General features: G+C 31.8%; 1 protein-coding gene across 1 annotated transcript; it reads left to right on the top strand.

Moving 5' to 3' along the window:
- Nucleotides 1-3,463: 3,463 nt before the first annotated feature.
- LOC130444689 (uncharacterized) lies at nucleotides 3,464-4,318 on the top strand. The gene is made up of 2 exons (XM_056779966.1): nucleotides 3,464-3,869; nucleotides 3,942-4,318. The coding sequence occupies exons 1-2, from the start codon at nucleotides 3,464-3,466 to the stop codon at nucleotides 4,316-4,318; spliced, it is 783 nt and encodes a 260-aa protein (XP_056635944.1).
- The last annotated feature ends 8,716 nt before the right edge of the window (nucleotides 4,319-13,034 follow it).

The following is a 13,034-nucleotide window of genomic DNA, read 5'->3' as shown; positions in this document are numbered from 1 at the left end:
TTTCTCGAGACATTTACGTTGACTAAAATAAAGAAGTAACTACCGTTTTGAAATTTAAAAATAAAGCAGTGAGACTTTTTAATTACATCAATCCTAGTTATATATTAATAACCACAAATATTGAGATACTTCTCGTACTGTCATCTAAGTAGCTTCAAATTCTACTTTCAAAGAATTACCTCTGATTTGACAACCTCTGCACCATAATATTTTTGATTTAGTGAAAATGACCATAATCAACTTGTTATCAATCAAATTCTATGCTTAGATTGTGGGTATAATTAGTCAGAAAACTTGTATGTACTCTCTCTCCATATCATGTATTTTATTTCGATTAACAAGGCCACATTTTCTGAAAGTCTCAAAATATGTCGTTGCATTTATTTCTAGCCCACAATGTGCAAAAATCAAAAGCACCCTCTTCCTGACCCAAAAATGACGTGAAAATAATGCTGTGACATAAAAAACTTATACAACCCCTAGTTTCTAAATTATATGCATTTAAAGTTACAAATTTCTAATGGATGATCATGTATGTCCATATAGTGCGTTTGAGGGAATAAATAATTCCACACCACTATCTAAAGGCCGGAGCCAGATACTGCCCAATGGTTAACAATCCACAACTTTTACATGGACAATATGTACAATATAAAATTAGCAAGAATTCATTTTTCAATCGATATCTTTCTCTTTGTTCAACTCGATAAAATTAACGGTTTAGGAGATATGTAGATTTTTATATCGTTGTAGATGCCTTGGAAACCGTTCCCCATAGAGAGACATTCTGAAGAAAATTATGAATTTTAATAATTTATTGAAAATACGAAACGGAGGGTCGTATGAGAAAGTTTCTCTTATGTCACATCATTATTTTCACGTCCTCGACTCCATTCCTGAACACGCTGTATATGATTTTGAACTGTTATTTTTGTTCAAACGATCCTGAGAGATATCAAATTTTGCCTTTACATAGAGACGATTCTAATAGCCTACTCATCATCTGATGTTTATACGTTCGGTCGCAATTTCTTACATAACAATTTAACAAAATTGAGTAAACTACTAACCGTACAACGTCTGTTTTCTTGGATGTATATGTCAATAACACCATTAAATTGTCAATAGTGCCACTGCGTTCTTCAATCTGCAAATACCTTTATCTACAATCCTACCATTCCATAATCCATATTTCCTCAGTAGTATGATCGCTTTTATGTCGAACTTGTTCTTGTGATTAAATTTTCTAATAAATTGTATTGTTTAAATTATAATCAAATATAGATTAGGTAAGGAAAGTAAAACTGTTTTGCTCTTCGATTACTTCCATATTAACGAAACGACAAACGCATAGTATTATTTTACCTTCTGGAGCAAATTTATATGCAAATTAGCAAAAAAAAACGTAATTTTCACAATATAAAAATGATAATCCAAAAACATATCGCTCAAAAACCCATCCCAACATTGAGTTAATTGGAATAAACTGTCGCTATATCCTCTCCATTCGCCAGACTTGACGTCCTCTATCGTCTGTCTGCTAGATGATTTAAAAAAAAATTATAGATAGTAGCAATCATGGAAGCATATTTTGATGGTTTCACTGTTTAGAAAAGTGCAAAGGGTCGAGGAACAGTATATAATGTAATTAAATGTGTTTTCAGATATAAAATATTTCTCCCATTGGCTGACAGAAGTAATTACAACCAATTGAAATAACCCAAAAAGAACCAGGAATAAAATTTATTTGCTGTTCTAAATAAGGCAACAGCTCTTTGATATATTTGATGATTTTTGTAATATGTAGAGGAATCAAGGAATTTTAAAAACATGAGGGAAATGCTTTATTGTCAAAAAATTGGTACAAATTGTAGACAAAAGTTTGTAAGAACTAAAAAACAAACATAGAAATAACTAAATAAAGATAAAACAAATGGAATGAAATTTCAATACACAGAATAAAACCATAATAAATAACTAATTTATAGGTAATAGTAATAGCAAAAATTAAAGCAGTATGCAGCATGTTCAGAATTAAATATTATTATCAGAATAGAAGTCGTTTACAAAGTAGAAGGCACTTTCCAGTAAATATGCCCTCAAAAAATTGCGGAATGCGAGAAAATATGATATCGATCAAGTAATTGTGTATTTAACTTAACTTAACTTAACTGAGATTAACTAATTCTGAACTTGAAGTAGGTAGGTAAATGTCGAGCTCCGCATTCCGGATAGCCGTGCAACATTTCGGAAATTGGAGAAGTGTGCTTACGAATTAGGCAAACGGATTCAAAGATAAATTAGGAAGCAGAGTCAGAATTTTTAATTCAGTCTCTGCAGTGAGCCCTGCTGTTAAGTCCGAGTAAATATCTATCGTTGGCACCATTTGAAATCACTCTATCTATGAGGCTGTACGGATATCAAGTCGCAGGTTATTTGAACGGAGACATAAATTCATTACAAGATTTTATTGAAAATTTATACTCAAGTAGATTGTTATAAAATATCGTTTCGGAAAATATGGTTGAAAGAGTTCGGAAGAATATATTATAATTGAAAAAGGTAGGACAATGTCTGTGATTACTGATAGAAAAGTTAAATGACATACCTTCTAATATGTATTGCTTCCTATATCAAAAACTGTATCAAAATCAAGAAGACAATGACACTATTTGGAGTCGGGTGTCTTCTTATATACTATTCATTATGTAGAAAATATGCTAAGGAAATATAAAGGCTTCCAATCTAGGATTGATCAAAATGGTACAAAATTAATACATTCAAATAACCTACATTCATCTAAAAAATGTTTTCCATCGATATTTGGAGCAATCCTTATCCATATCAAGCCAAATCTCTGAATTGTTTTGCAAAAACAGTTTAAATTGCATGCAGATAACATTTCAAAACTTTTCTTATACTTTCTGGTGATAAATTGTTGTTGATAATGAATAGTTATAAATTACAAGTGTGTTTTAAGAATAATAATTAATACGCACTCGAAACTATTGCCAACGACATTGTAGATTATATTTTCTCTTACGGAAATATGCACTATAATAAATATGTAACAACGAAACCACTGGTAATACCTTTCATCTATTACAATCACAAAATAAAAAGAAATGTTACATTCGTTTTCTACACTTTTTGTAGATAAACAAACCAGATTCACTTTCTTCAAAGAAATTATCGAGAAGAAATTTTCATTCTCAACGAGTATGAAGTACAGGTGGGTATTAAAAATTAACACATTCTCGACCCAAGATAACTTTTGTAGGTCAGCGATGAACCAATCAGAAGAGTAGGGTGAACACTATGTACGTTTTGTCGGAGAGAATTCTTAGGAGGTCAAAGAAGGAAATGAAAGGTCATTGAGTGTCAAGATATGGTATAAAATAGGGAACAAAGATTGGTGAGACTATCAGTTCGTTTTCGTCTATCACGAGTGCATCAGGGAACAATGAGAAAATTAGTGTTAGTGCTGTTTTTTGTGATTGGTGCTTACGCACAGGACAATTTTGAAAATACCGGAGTTCGACTAGCGCTTAAAATTTATGATGACTGTACGAAAGCCGAGGGATTTTCAGCGTGTCTAAAGAAAAAAGCTATTACTTTTTTGGATAGAATAAGCCGTATGGATAAATTAAACTTAGCCGATGGAGTCACTGTCCAAAAAGTGCCTGATGCATCTATTGAAGGACCAGCTGTTACAGAAGACCAGCTAGACAACACACTTCCGAGAGCTTCTGATGCTAAAGATGCAGCTCTCACTAAAATGCTTCTAGACAAGGCTAGCCGCTTCGTATCATCAAGATCAATTGAAGTAGCCCTTCCAAAAATTCAGGCTGCTGATCTCATCGAGGAAGGTAATTAAAACAATTCGCATTGGTTTTGATATAAGATGTGATTCGAAAAATAACGAAATTATTTTGTTTCAGGTCGTAAAAAGGGAGGCGGTGGAATGGGTGGTAAAGGTGGAATGAAAGGAATGATGGGAGGAATGATGATGGGCATAGCCGCGAAAATGGCGGCTTTGATACCAATAGCTATCGCTGGTCTCTTTTTATTAGCCGGTAAAGCATTGATCACTGCAAAGATAGCTCTTCTGCTTTCTGGAATTATCGCCCTGAAGAAAATTTTCGCAGCTAAGCAAGGAGGTAGTGGTGGTGGTCATGGAGGAAGCGGATGGCAGTCTGGAGGAGGACATGGGGGCAGTGGGGGTGGCGGTGGTTGGCAATCCAGCGGAGGCGGCTGGGACAAGAGATCTTATAACGAAGGTGCTAATCTCGCATACAATGCCTACAAACCTCAATAAGTCTCATCTTAGTATTTAGATAATATTTTTTCACATTTTTGTACAAATATTTTAGACCGATTTTTTGGTCGATGTTTATTATTGTCTAATTTTATTTATGGACAGCTGACCATTGACGAATGCGGAGACGTTATTGTTAAAATAATTTATTGATATTTATTCTATTTATTTTGTGACTTATGACTTTGACTATCGACGACTTCACCACACAGTACATAAAAATAAATGTTGTTTGAAAAAATTAGTTTTTTATTAAGATCACACTATCCCAAATATAAAAATTGAAACATTTAGATGGAAACGTTCAATTTCATAACAAGTATTGAAAATAAGCAGAAATTCACCATAACAAATGTTGTGCAGAAATGAGAAAAGTTACATGAATAGAAAATTCATTCCTGTAAGAAATTTTTGCACTTAAGTTATAATTTTCAAGTAAATGCTAAAATAAATGAAACAGGAATATCAACTGATGAGAACTCTCATCATTTGGTACTCAATTAAACTTAAAGATTCATATAACTTGTAATGCAAAGAATAAATTCTAGTTTTATCTTCAAAAAACGTTTCGTTTGATTTGTAAAAAAGATTCTTTATCAATTTTGAAGAATTTTATTTTAATATAAAATATTTTATAATAAATATATATATTTTAATATAAATATAAGTTTGTAGTATATAAAGAATTCAAAATAGGTATAAGCCAACCCATATAATTCAAAGTATACTTCTAGAGTGTAAGCATTTCAGTCAGCTTTAAAATATGTTGATAAAAATCTTGTTACTCCAACATATAATAATTGAAATCAAAATCGTGGGAGTGAAACCATTCTACAGTTTAGGTGCATCGTTGAAAGTAACAAACTTTCACAAAATTCAAACAAACAAAGAAACGTGATCTATGAATTCCAAACTAATTCTCAAATTCAACCAATTTACCTTTGATTTATGACGGGTGCGTAGCTAATGAAAGAAACTACATACAAAATATTGTTCTGCAACTACTTAATTATCAACAGTTAAATAGTTTTTTCACACTGGAAAATTTGATGGAAATGTTTATGTTGCTACGAAAGCTGATCCCTTTACTCTACCCTTTACACACTGATAATTAAAAACATTGGATTTGTATTTTTCGCGCACATACGACTACATAGTCAGAAAAAAGTTAACAGCTGGGGGTAAAATGAGAAAAATATGACAGACTTTCCTTACATAATGCAGGAATTGGCGTAATCTAATCTAATTGAGCTGTCTTTAGAGGATAACTGCAAATAAATTTTCAAGTTTGCTTATTTACTTTTGTCAACATTCGTTGTGCAAATCGTTCAGACGATTTTTTGATACCACACAATATGAGAGACCACTATATTAAACCAGTTTTCTACACGTATTTCTTACAAAATTGAGACTCACAATACCAATTTTACTGTTTCCTCTTATTCTGCAGATTTCCTCGGGTCCCTTAGCATCTTAAATGATCTATGTAATGAATTTTGTAATTTGCTCCAAGAAAAATCTGAGAGAAAAGAAATATCTAAAAAAATAAGCTGGCCTGTAGTTATAAGTTTGTTTTTTAAGAACTATGCTTAGGAATTTAATCCAGTAATATTTCACAATGTGGTCGAAGCAACGCTGACAAATTTTGCTTCACTTCCATCAGATTTAATAAAAAATTTTATAGTTAGGGAATAGGTGATATAGCTGAGTAGTCAAATCTATATATTTCTATTATTTTCTCACGTTAGTGAAAACCTATATTGTAGCTACTAATTATATTTTAAGTCCATTCAGAATACTTATGAGAAGAGATACTTCGGATCAACTTAGCATAACTGTTGGTTGCAGACACCCGCCGCAAGAAATTAGATGGATTCAAGAATACACAAAAGATAAATTGAAAAGTCTTCATATAATAGGGTGGTAAACAAATTCAATAAATCCACACGATAAAAGATATTGAAACTATATTCGGATTAGATTAAACTTAACTGAATAAATCTTCTATTTAGAAAATATGTAACAGAACTCTTAAGTTGTTACCTTTACATGAATTTCTTTTGAATAGAGATTAAAACAACGTCTTAGAACAAAAACACGTTGTTTCTTTACCAATTCCAGCCTTTATCAACAATCTATGTTGTTTAAAATAAATTATAAACATTGAGATGTTTAAGATGGAAATACGCTCTCAATCTTTGCTGTTTTAATTGGCCATGTTAAGAATAAAATCAATATAAATCAATTCCCAGTTTTCAATTGTCTAATTTTTGTTATATCCTTCAAATTCACTGAGAGAGGTCTTTATTCAATCAGCTACATAGCAGCAATTACAATGGAAATGTTTTTAAAAAATTCGTAGAAGAATGTCTAATTATTTAGCACGTTTCTTTAGAATTTTTGTATCTTCGTCAAAAGGTGAAGTCAAGTTGTGACATAGCCTATCAGAACCATTTCTACATTCGAAAGGTTTGGAACAAGAGTGCAGTACATTATTTAAAATATACATATACACATACCAAAATTGCGAGAATGGGAATTGAAATAGAGAATGCTGAAAAACAGAATATCTGCCAGTAGGAAGCATTAAACACAAAATGACAATATACAAAGTCATAGTGGAACCTATTTTAACGTATGGATGTGAATGCTGTCAACCAACAGATAGATAGTAGAAAAATATAGAGGCTGTGGAAGTGGACTAGTTAAAAAGATCGTGCTGGATATTGAAAACAGAGCATATACGGAATGAAGATATACGATGGAGAACAGGTCGATTATATACGACTTCAGAGAAAACAGACTAAGCAACTGCTCTGGTATGGACATGTGATGAGGATGGAGCAGAACAGGTGGCCGAAGAAAGCATTTAAGTATCAATCGCAGAATAGAATGGGACGAGGAAGACCCTCATGGAAAACAGAGCTATCCAGGAAAACAAGTGGATAGATAGAAAAGTGTGATGTACAAAATGCGGAATGCGGTAAAGGAAGCTGTAAGACAATGTATATAAATATAGAAGTTATTTGTTCAATATAATTTCAATATTTTTTTTTTTTGGAAAAATATATGACATTATTGTCCACTATTATAAATTATATTTATTCATGGGATTGGTAAAGCTCAACTATAGAACTGTATTATCACCGGCGCATAATTTGTCAACAATATATTTGCTGTAATAAAAGCGACGTAATTATCAACATGATGAATGAAATTTTGCGCAAACTTAATTTCATTCGCCACAATGTTAAATTTAAAGTTACAGACGTGGAGCGTTTACTTTGTAAAGTAGCAGATTAAGCTTCAAGGAATATGGAACATGCGACCAATCGGAAATATAACGGAAAACCGTATTTAATGAATAGAGTTACATAGCTAGTCATTATTAATGTTGGTACAGATAATAATAGCAAATATAGTGATTTCTGTCAGATTTCACGTAGCTGATAACTTTCATTTTTGAAATTTACCTACCAAAAGATTTTCAACCTAGAGATATTTCAGATAACTATGTAGAATTTTCGTTTTGGCATTATAAAAATTTATTGTCTTCTGTTTTCAATCCAACGTAGCTTTAATAATTAATTATTACTTCCATATGTCAGCGACGAATTCAATTAATGTAATTTATTAGAAAAACTCAACATCTATATGGTTGCCTTGTTTATTTACTTAAGTAAATTTACTGTGAATATACTAATAAAAAAATTGATGTTCTCCTATATTTCATGTGAATTAGTTCATATTACCTAGATTATTCGTATATTACCATAAAATGAATATGTATTTACTTTGCGTATCTTTAAAAACAATAGATCCGATATCGTGATTGACGGGACACAAAAAGGAGTAGCAATTAGTGAAATCGACAATAAAATGTATTCTTTGCGATGAATAAAACATTTTGAAGTGGAACATTGACGTTAGTTGAGTTCCGGAAAAATACTGTTACCGAGTGTATCAACTTAAAAACAATTTCATATTTTTTTAGGTTTATGTGGTATTGGACATGCAAAATATAACATAAGTTGAGATTAAAGATTTTCAGAATATGGCATGTGAAAGAAAACTAATCATCAAAGAAAATATACATGAAAATAGATAGAAAAGCGAATAGCAGAAAAATATTCAATCGATACATATTCCAATACAGAGACAGTGTTAGCCATATTAGTTGATTGAATTCAATATTAATGGCACATTCACGTTTTGGACCTGGTTATAAATGACTGATTGATGTTGAGAGAATATTTCAAAACTCATTCAATTAACAGAAAGAAAGCAATAAATTTATACAATAGAAAAATCCGCATAATGGTTGGATTGCGCAATCAAAGAAATTAACTAAACTGAGTTATTCAATGATCCAAGCTGTCTGAAATATAAAATAGACTCTGACTCAGAGCTTGTATTATGTTGATTATATTGAGAAACATGATGACTTCTGTTTCTCATAATTTCTGTTAGCCTCTGTAGCTTCTCTATATTCAAGCCTAATCATTGCTGTTGCACAACTATGAAATCAGAAACGGAATTCAATTTCAAAACATTCTGAACTGGTTATATCCCAATCACTTGAATATTTAGGTATAACACTTTTTAGATATTTGAAACGAAATATACATATTCACAAGTCTCAAAAAACATGCAAATAATAGGATTAAAATTTCAATTGTTGGAGGAAATCCTATACATAAGCTTTAAAATTCCTCTCACAAGCTCATTGAATCTCACCTATAAAATGGAATACTTGGATTAGGGGTGTTCTTAAAAGTCAACTAAAGAAATTAGCTGTTTCAAAGAATTTATTCAATAAAGCCTCTGGTTTTCTTGATTTTGACTGCTTCTTCATAACATCGTTATCGCGATATTCCTAAACATACTATTACACAGATAAAACCTAAACAAATTTTACTCGCAAGTACGAAACTGTTAATGCCGCTTGTCATGGTGCAACAAATTGCATGCTATTTCTTGCAAGGTCAAAATATTGCACGTCGCGTGTCTCTTGTCTTTGCATCATGGCTGCCACCAATAAAAATATAATAAGTGCTTTAAACAAATACCTAGCCTAAAAGTTTTATGAAAAAAAATTATAACTTATAACGCAAAGCCAACTTGTTAACACATATTGGCAGAAATAAGGTATCTTTTGAGTCACATTCAAACATCAAGAATTGTATTCGAATACTCCAGATTCATCAACTGAAACCTCGCAACAATTACTGCGATGTTTTCTATGAGGACTGGCGTTGTCATGTTATCATGATAACTCGTCACTCGTGCTTAGTCGTTTTCGTTGAACAGCTTTATGTAACCTGGTTTAAATAGCACAACAACAATCTACCTTAAAGGTTTGTCCTCCCTTCAGGTAACGAACCACGTATATCCCAGAATATTGTAACGTTTTTCTTATTTATCAACTACACTACTATTATTTATTTGAAAGTAAATAACTGAGTTTACACAAATCATTTAAATACCTAAAAAAAAGTTCTAGAACAAAAACAAAGGAAATAAACGAACTCTCCTATGAAATATTTAGAAGAAATACTGAGAATAAAACGCCTGCTACTAAAAAAATTATATGCAAATAAACATCAAACGATTTCCACCATTTATGAAAAATGAGAGACGTCGCCCGAAAAGCGCCGCGTGATTTCACCGTATTTTTAAAATTCCATAGAAGCTGAACATTGTTCGGAACAATGTGGTAGCCATAATTCCAGATGTAGAGTGTGTTACCTCAATTATATATTTTGTGGGAGATCCAAGGTGTTTTCATTTTATATTTCACGCATTTGATCATTTTGAATGCTTTGTTCAACTCGTTCTGTGTTGTTTGCTGTCGTTGAATGGATTATATTGTCTGATAATGCACAAGTAATTACGTCATTAACTTGCATTATTTAACTATGAGTGGCATAGATGCAATATTTATTTATAAATATCAAATCAAGACGGTTTTCTTTCAATCGTCGCTAATTGCTACTTTTACTAGTACTCGTCTCGCAGCACTAACTTTATGACAAGTAACGCCATCTGTCTCCACTCCACAATTCTCTAATATATTTCTCTATACATATATAAGAAATATTGAAAATCTCACGAGTCACCTTATCTCAAACTAAATGAGGTCGAATTATCGAAATTTTTAAGTTGTTTCAAATAATACGCTAACAATTTTATATTGGCAATATACTGTATATTACTGTATTATTCTTTTTATGTTCACTCGCTACTCGATAATACCGAAGGTGATATCATTAGCGAAGTATTTTGTCACACCTGCAAATAAAAAAGGAAAAGCGTTGATGGACTAAACCTGTTTACTTAAATATATCATGTACTCATGTTTAGATAAGTTATTTCTCTAAAGTGAAAGTATATACACACTAAAAAGTAGTCAATCCCATGTGCGTTGTTCTAAATTTTGTTGAAACGCATTTTGAACTAGGATATCTTTCTAATACAGATTGGCGTACAGAAACATTAAATGCATTTAGTATAACATCAAGATTATAAGTTGGCATGCCACTGATTCTACGAATAGAAACGGAATTATTTTGCCATTTGAAAATTTCTTATTTATTAATAATTATAAAATTATTTACTCAACTTCTTCTCAAGTCATTTTCTATTAATTCAATGTCTGTATATCAAACCTGATATTCACCATTTTACTGTTGATGGAGTACTATAATTTATAATAATATAATAATTCTATCATCCGGGTATAGAGTAAAAAAGGTCAAATATCCCATAATCTTTTTGCTATCTATCTAAGAATATATTTTCGTACTTAAATCTTGTATCTTCCACATTATATTTTATTATATTTAGATGTAAAGTATTCCTTTTATGAAATTGGATGTAATATTTCTCCACATAAACTGAAAACTTCTCGAAATAGTCGAAGATATTACAATCGTAAATAAGAAGCTTCTCATGAAGATTTTGAGACAGGGAGGTACTTAATTGTCAGGAAATTGGCTAGAATTTTGTATGATTTTGATAAAAATCTGTATAATTAACATACTTTACATGGTTTGGTATTCAAATCCAAGTGAATAATATACAATCTTCACAAAAGTATTAGTGAAAGACCTAGGAATAAATTCAGTACACGAAATAATATGAATAATTTGAATTAGTACAACAACATATCAACACTCACAATCACCTTTTACCTAAGTAAGTGTTGATATCTTAGTAGTGAAAAGCTTGTTTAGTCGTCTGAATATCACCAAAGATTCTACTTCTTCTTCTCTATTACTCTTTATGCCCTTTCGAGCGTCAGAGTATTGAGATCTTAGTTTTCATTCTCTTTTCATACATTATTTTACTTTTTCCGATCCTTTCCTACTTCATTTATCTACTGTATTGTTTTCCCCATTTCTTTGCTATTTGTTGTAGTCAAGTTTTCCTGAATCTTCCTTTCTTTCTTCTCTGATATCTTTTTACTTCTGTCACTTTCCTTATTAAGCTTTGTAGTGCTTGTTGTTTCTTCTTGCTCTGCAAACAGAGATTTGTGTGCAGAGTCGTTGTTCTGCAAAAACAAATCACCTTTGGATAACTTTCCGCGTGTTTTTTCTTTAATTTTTTTTTCCGTAGAGTGGTCAGTAATGTCGAATAGTAATATCCAGTTATTATTCTACCCTCATATAAAAAATCAATCATGATTACTCCATGGTAATCCCAAAAAACTGAAGCAAGAACTTTTCTAGCAGATTTTTGGACACGAAATTTTTTAGGTCATGGAGAACAAGAGTGTCGCCATTCCATCGATTGTTGCTTTGTTTCTGGATCTTATAAATATAGCCAAGACTCATCCATAGTAAGTTTAAGAAGCCTACATCGTTTTCAAATCGAGCACAGATCGAACGCGTTGCTTTTGCAGCAATTTTTCTCACATACAAATTGACCTGAACTATATGATAAACGCGTTCTTATGAAATATTCAGTGCTTCAGTTATCCGTTTAAGCCCAATTCTGCGGTCTAATAGAATCATGTCATGAACTGCATCGATATTTTCGGTGACTGACACAGAAACTGGCCTTGCCGATCGGTCATCGTCTTCAATGGAAAATTTACCTCTTTTCAAGCTTGCTGTCCAATTTTTCACGGTCGCATTCGAAGGACATTGATCACCAAGGGTATTAAGCATATCTTCGTAAATCTGCTTACCTCTTACCCTTTTAAATACAAGTACTTGATGATGGCTCGATACTCCAATTTTTCGATTTTCACAATTTCGGTGGGCATCTTTTTTCTTTTAATTTATTGCGTAACTCTGGTTTACTTTTTTGACATCAAACTTCACAGGACACTTCTAATAAGTTATTGTTCGTTGCTATGGTAACGCAATATTTTGTTTATGCATAGGACTGGTCTAGGCTAACTAGATATCAATACATCCTCATATGTTACGGTGAAAGTAATAAATTCAGTGATTATATAAAATTACCAGTGATTATACATAATCACCACTGAATTTGTTGAATATGATAAGTTTAGTTTATAAAATTTGTTCAGTTTGTGGAACTGCTTGGCACATGACAACCACGTGATTTCAGAAGTAGTTCTAAACAGTAAGTATTCAAGAAAACGATGGGGAATAATACAGCCGCAGCTGTACCCGCCCGCCCCAGATTAAATTGAAGAAAAAACAAAAAAAACACGAAATATAAAAAAAAAAAAATCAAAAACAGT

This window comes from Diorhabda sublineata, chromosome 5 (genome assembly GCF_026230105.1).
Source record: "Diorhabda sublineata isolate icDioSubl1.1 chromosome 5, icDioSubl1.1, whole genome shotgun sequence".
Classification (NCBI taxonomy): domain Eukaryota; kingdom Metazoa; phylum Arthropoda; class Insecta; order Coleoptera; family Chrysomelidae; genus Diorhabda; species Diorhabda sublineata.
The sequence above is the reverse complement of the archived record's forward strand: the minus strand, read 5'-3'. Positions and strand labels throughout refer to the sequence as shown.

Excerpts from the sequence above, each read along its gene's own strand:
- LOC130444689 (XM_056779966.1), top strand. The coding sequence starts at position 3,464 with ATGAGAAAATTAGTGTTAGTGCTGTTTTTTGTGATTGGTGCTTACGCA. Across the intron at positions 3,870-3,941 it reads TGCTGATCTCATCGAGGAAG|GTCGTAAAAAGGGAGGCGGT; the intron begins GTAATTAAAACA and ends ATTTTGTTTCAG.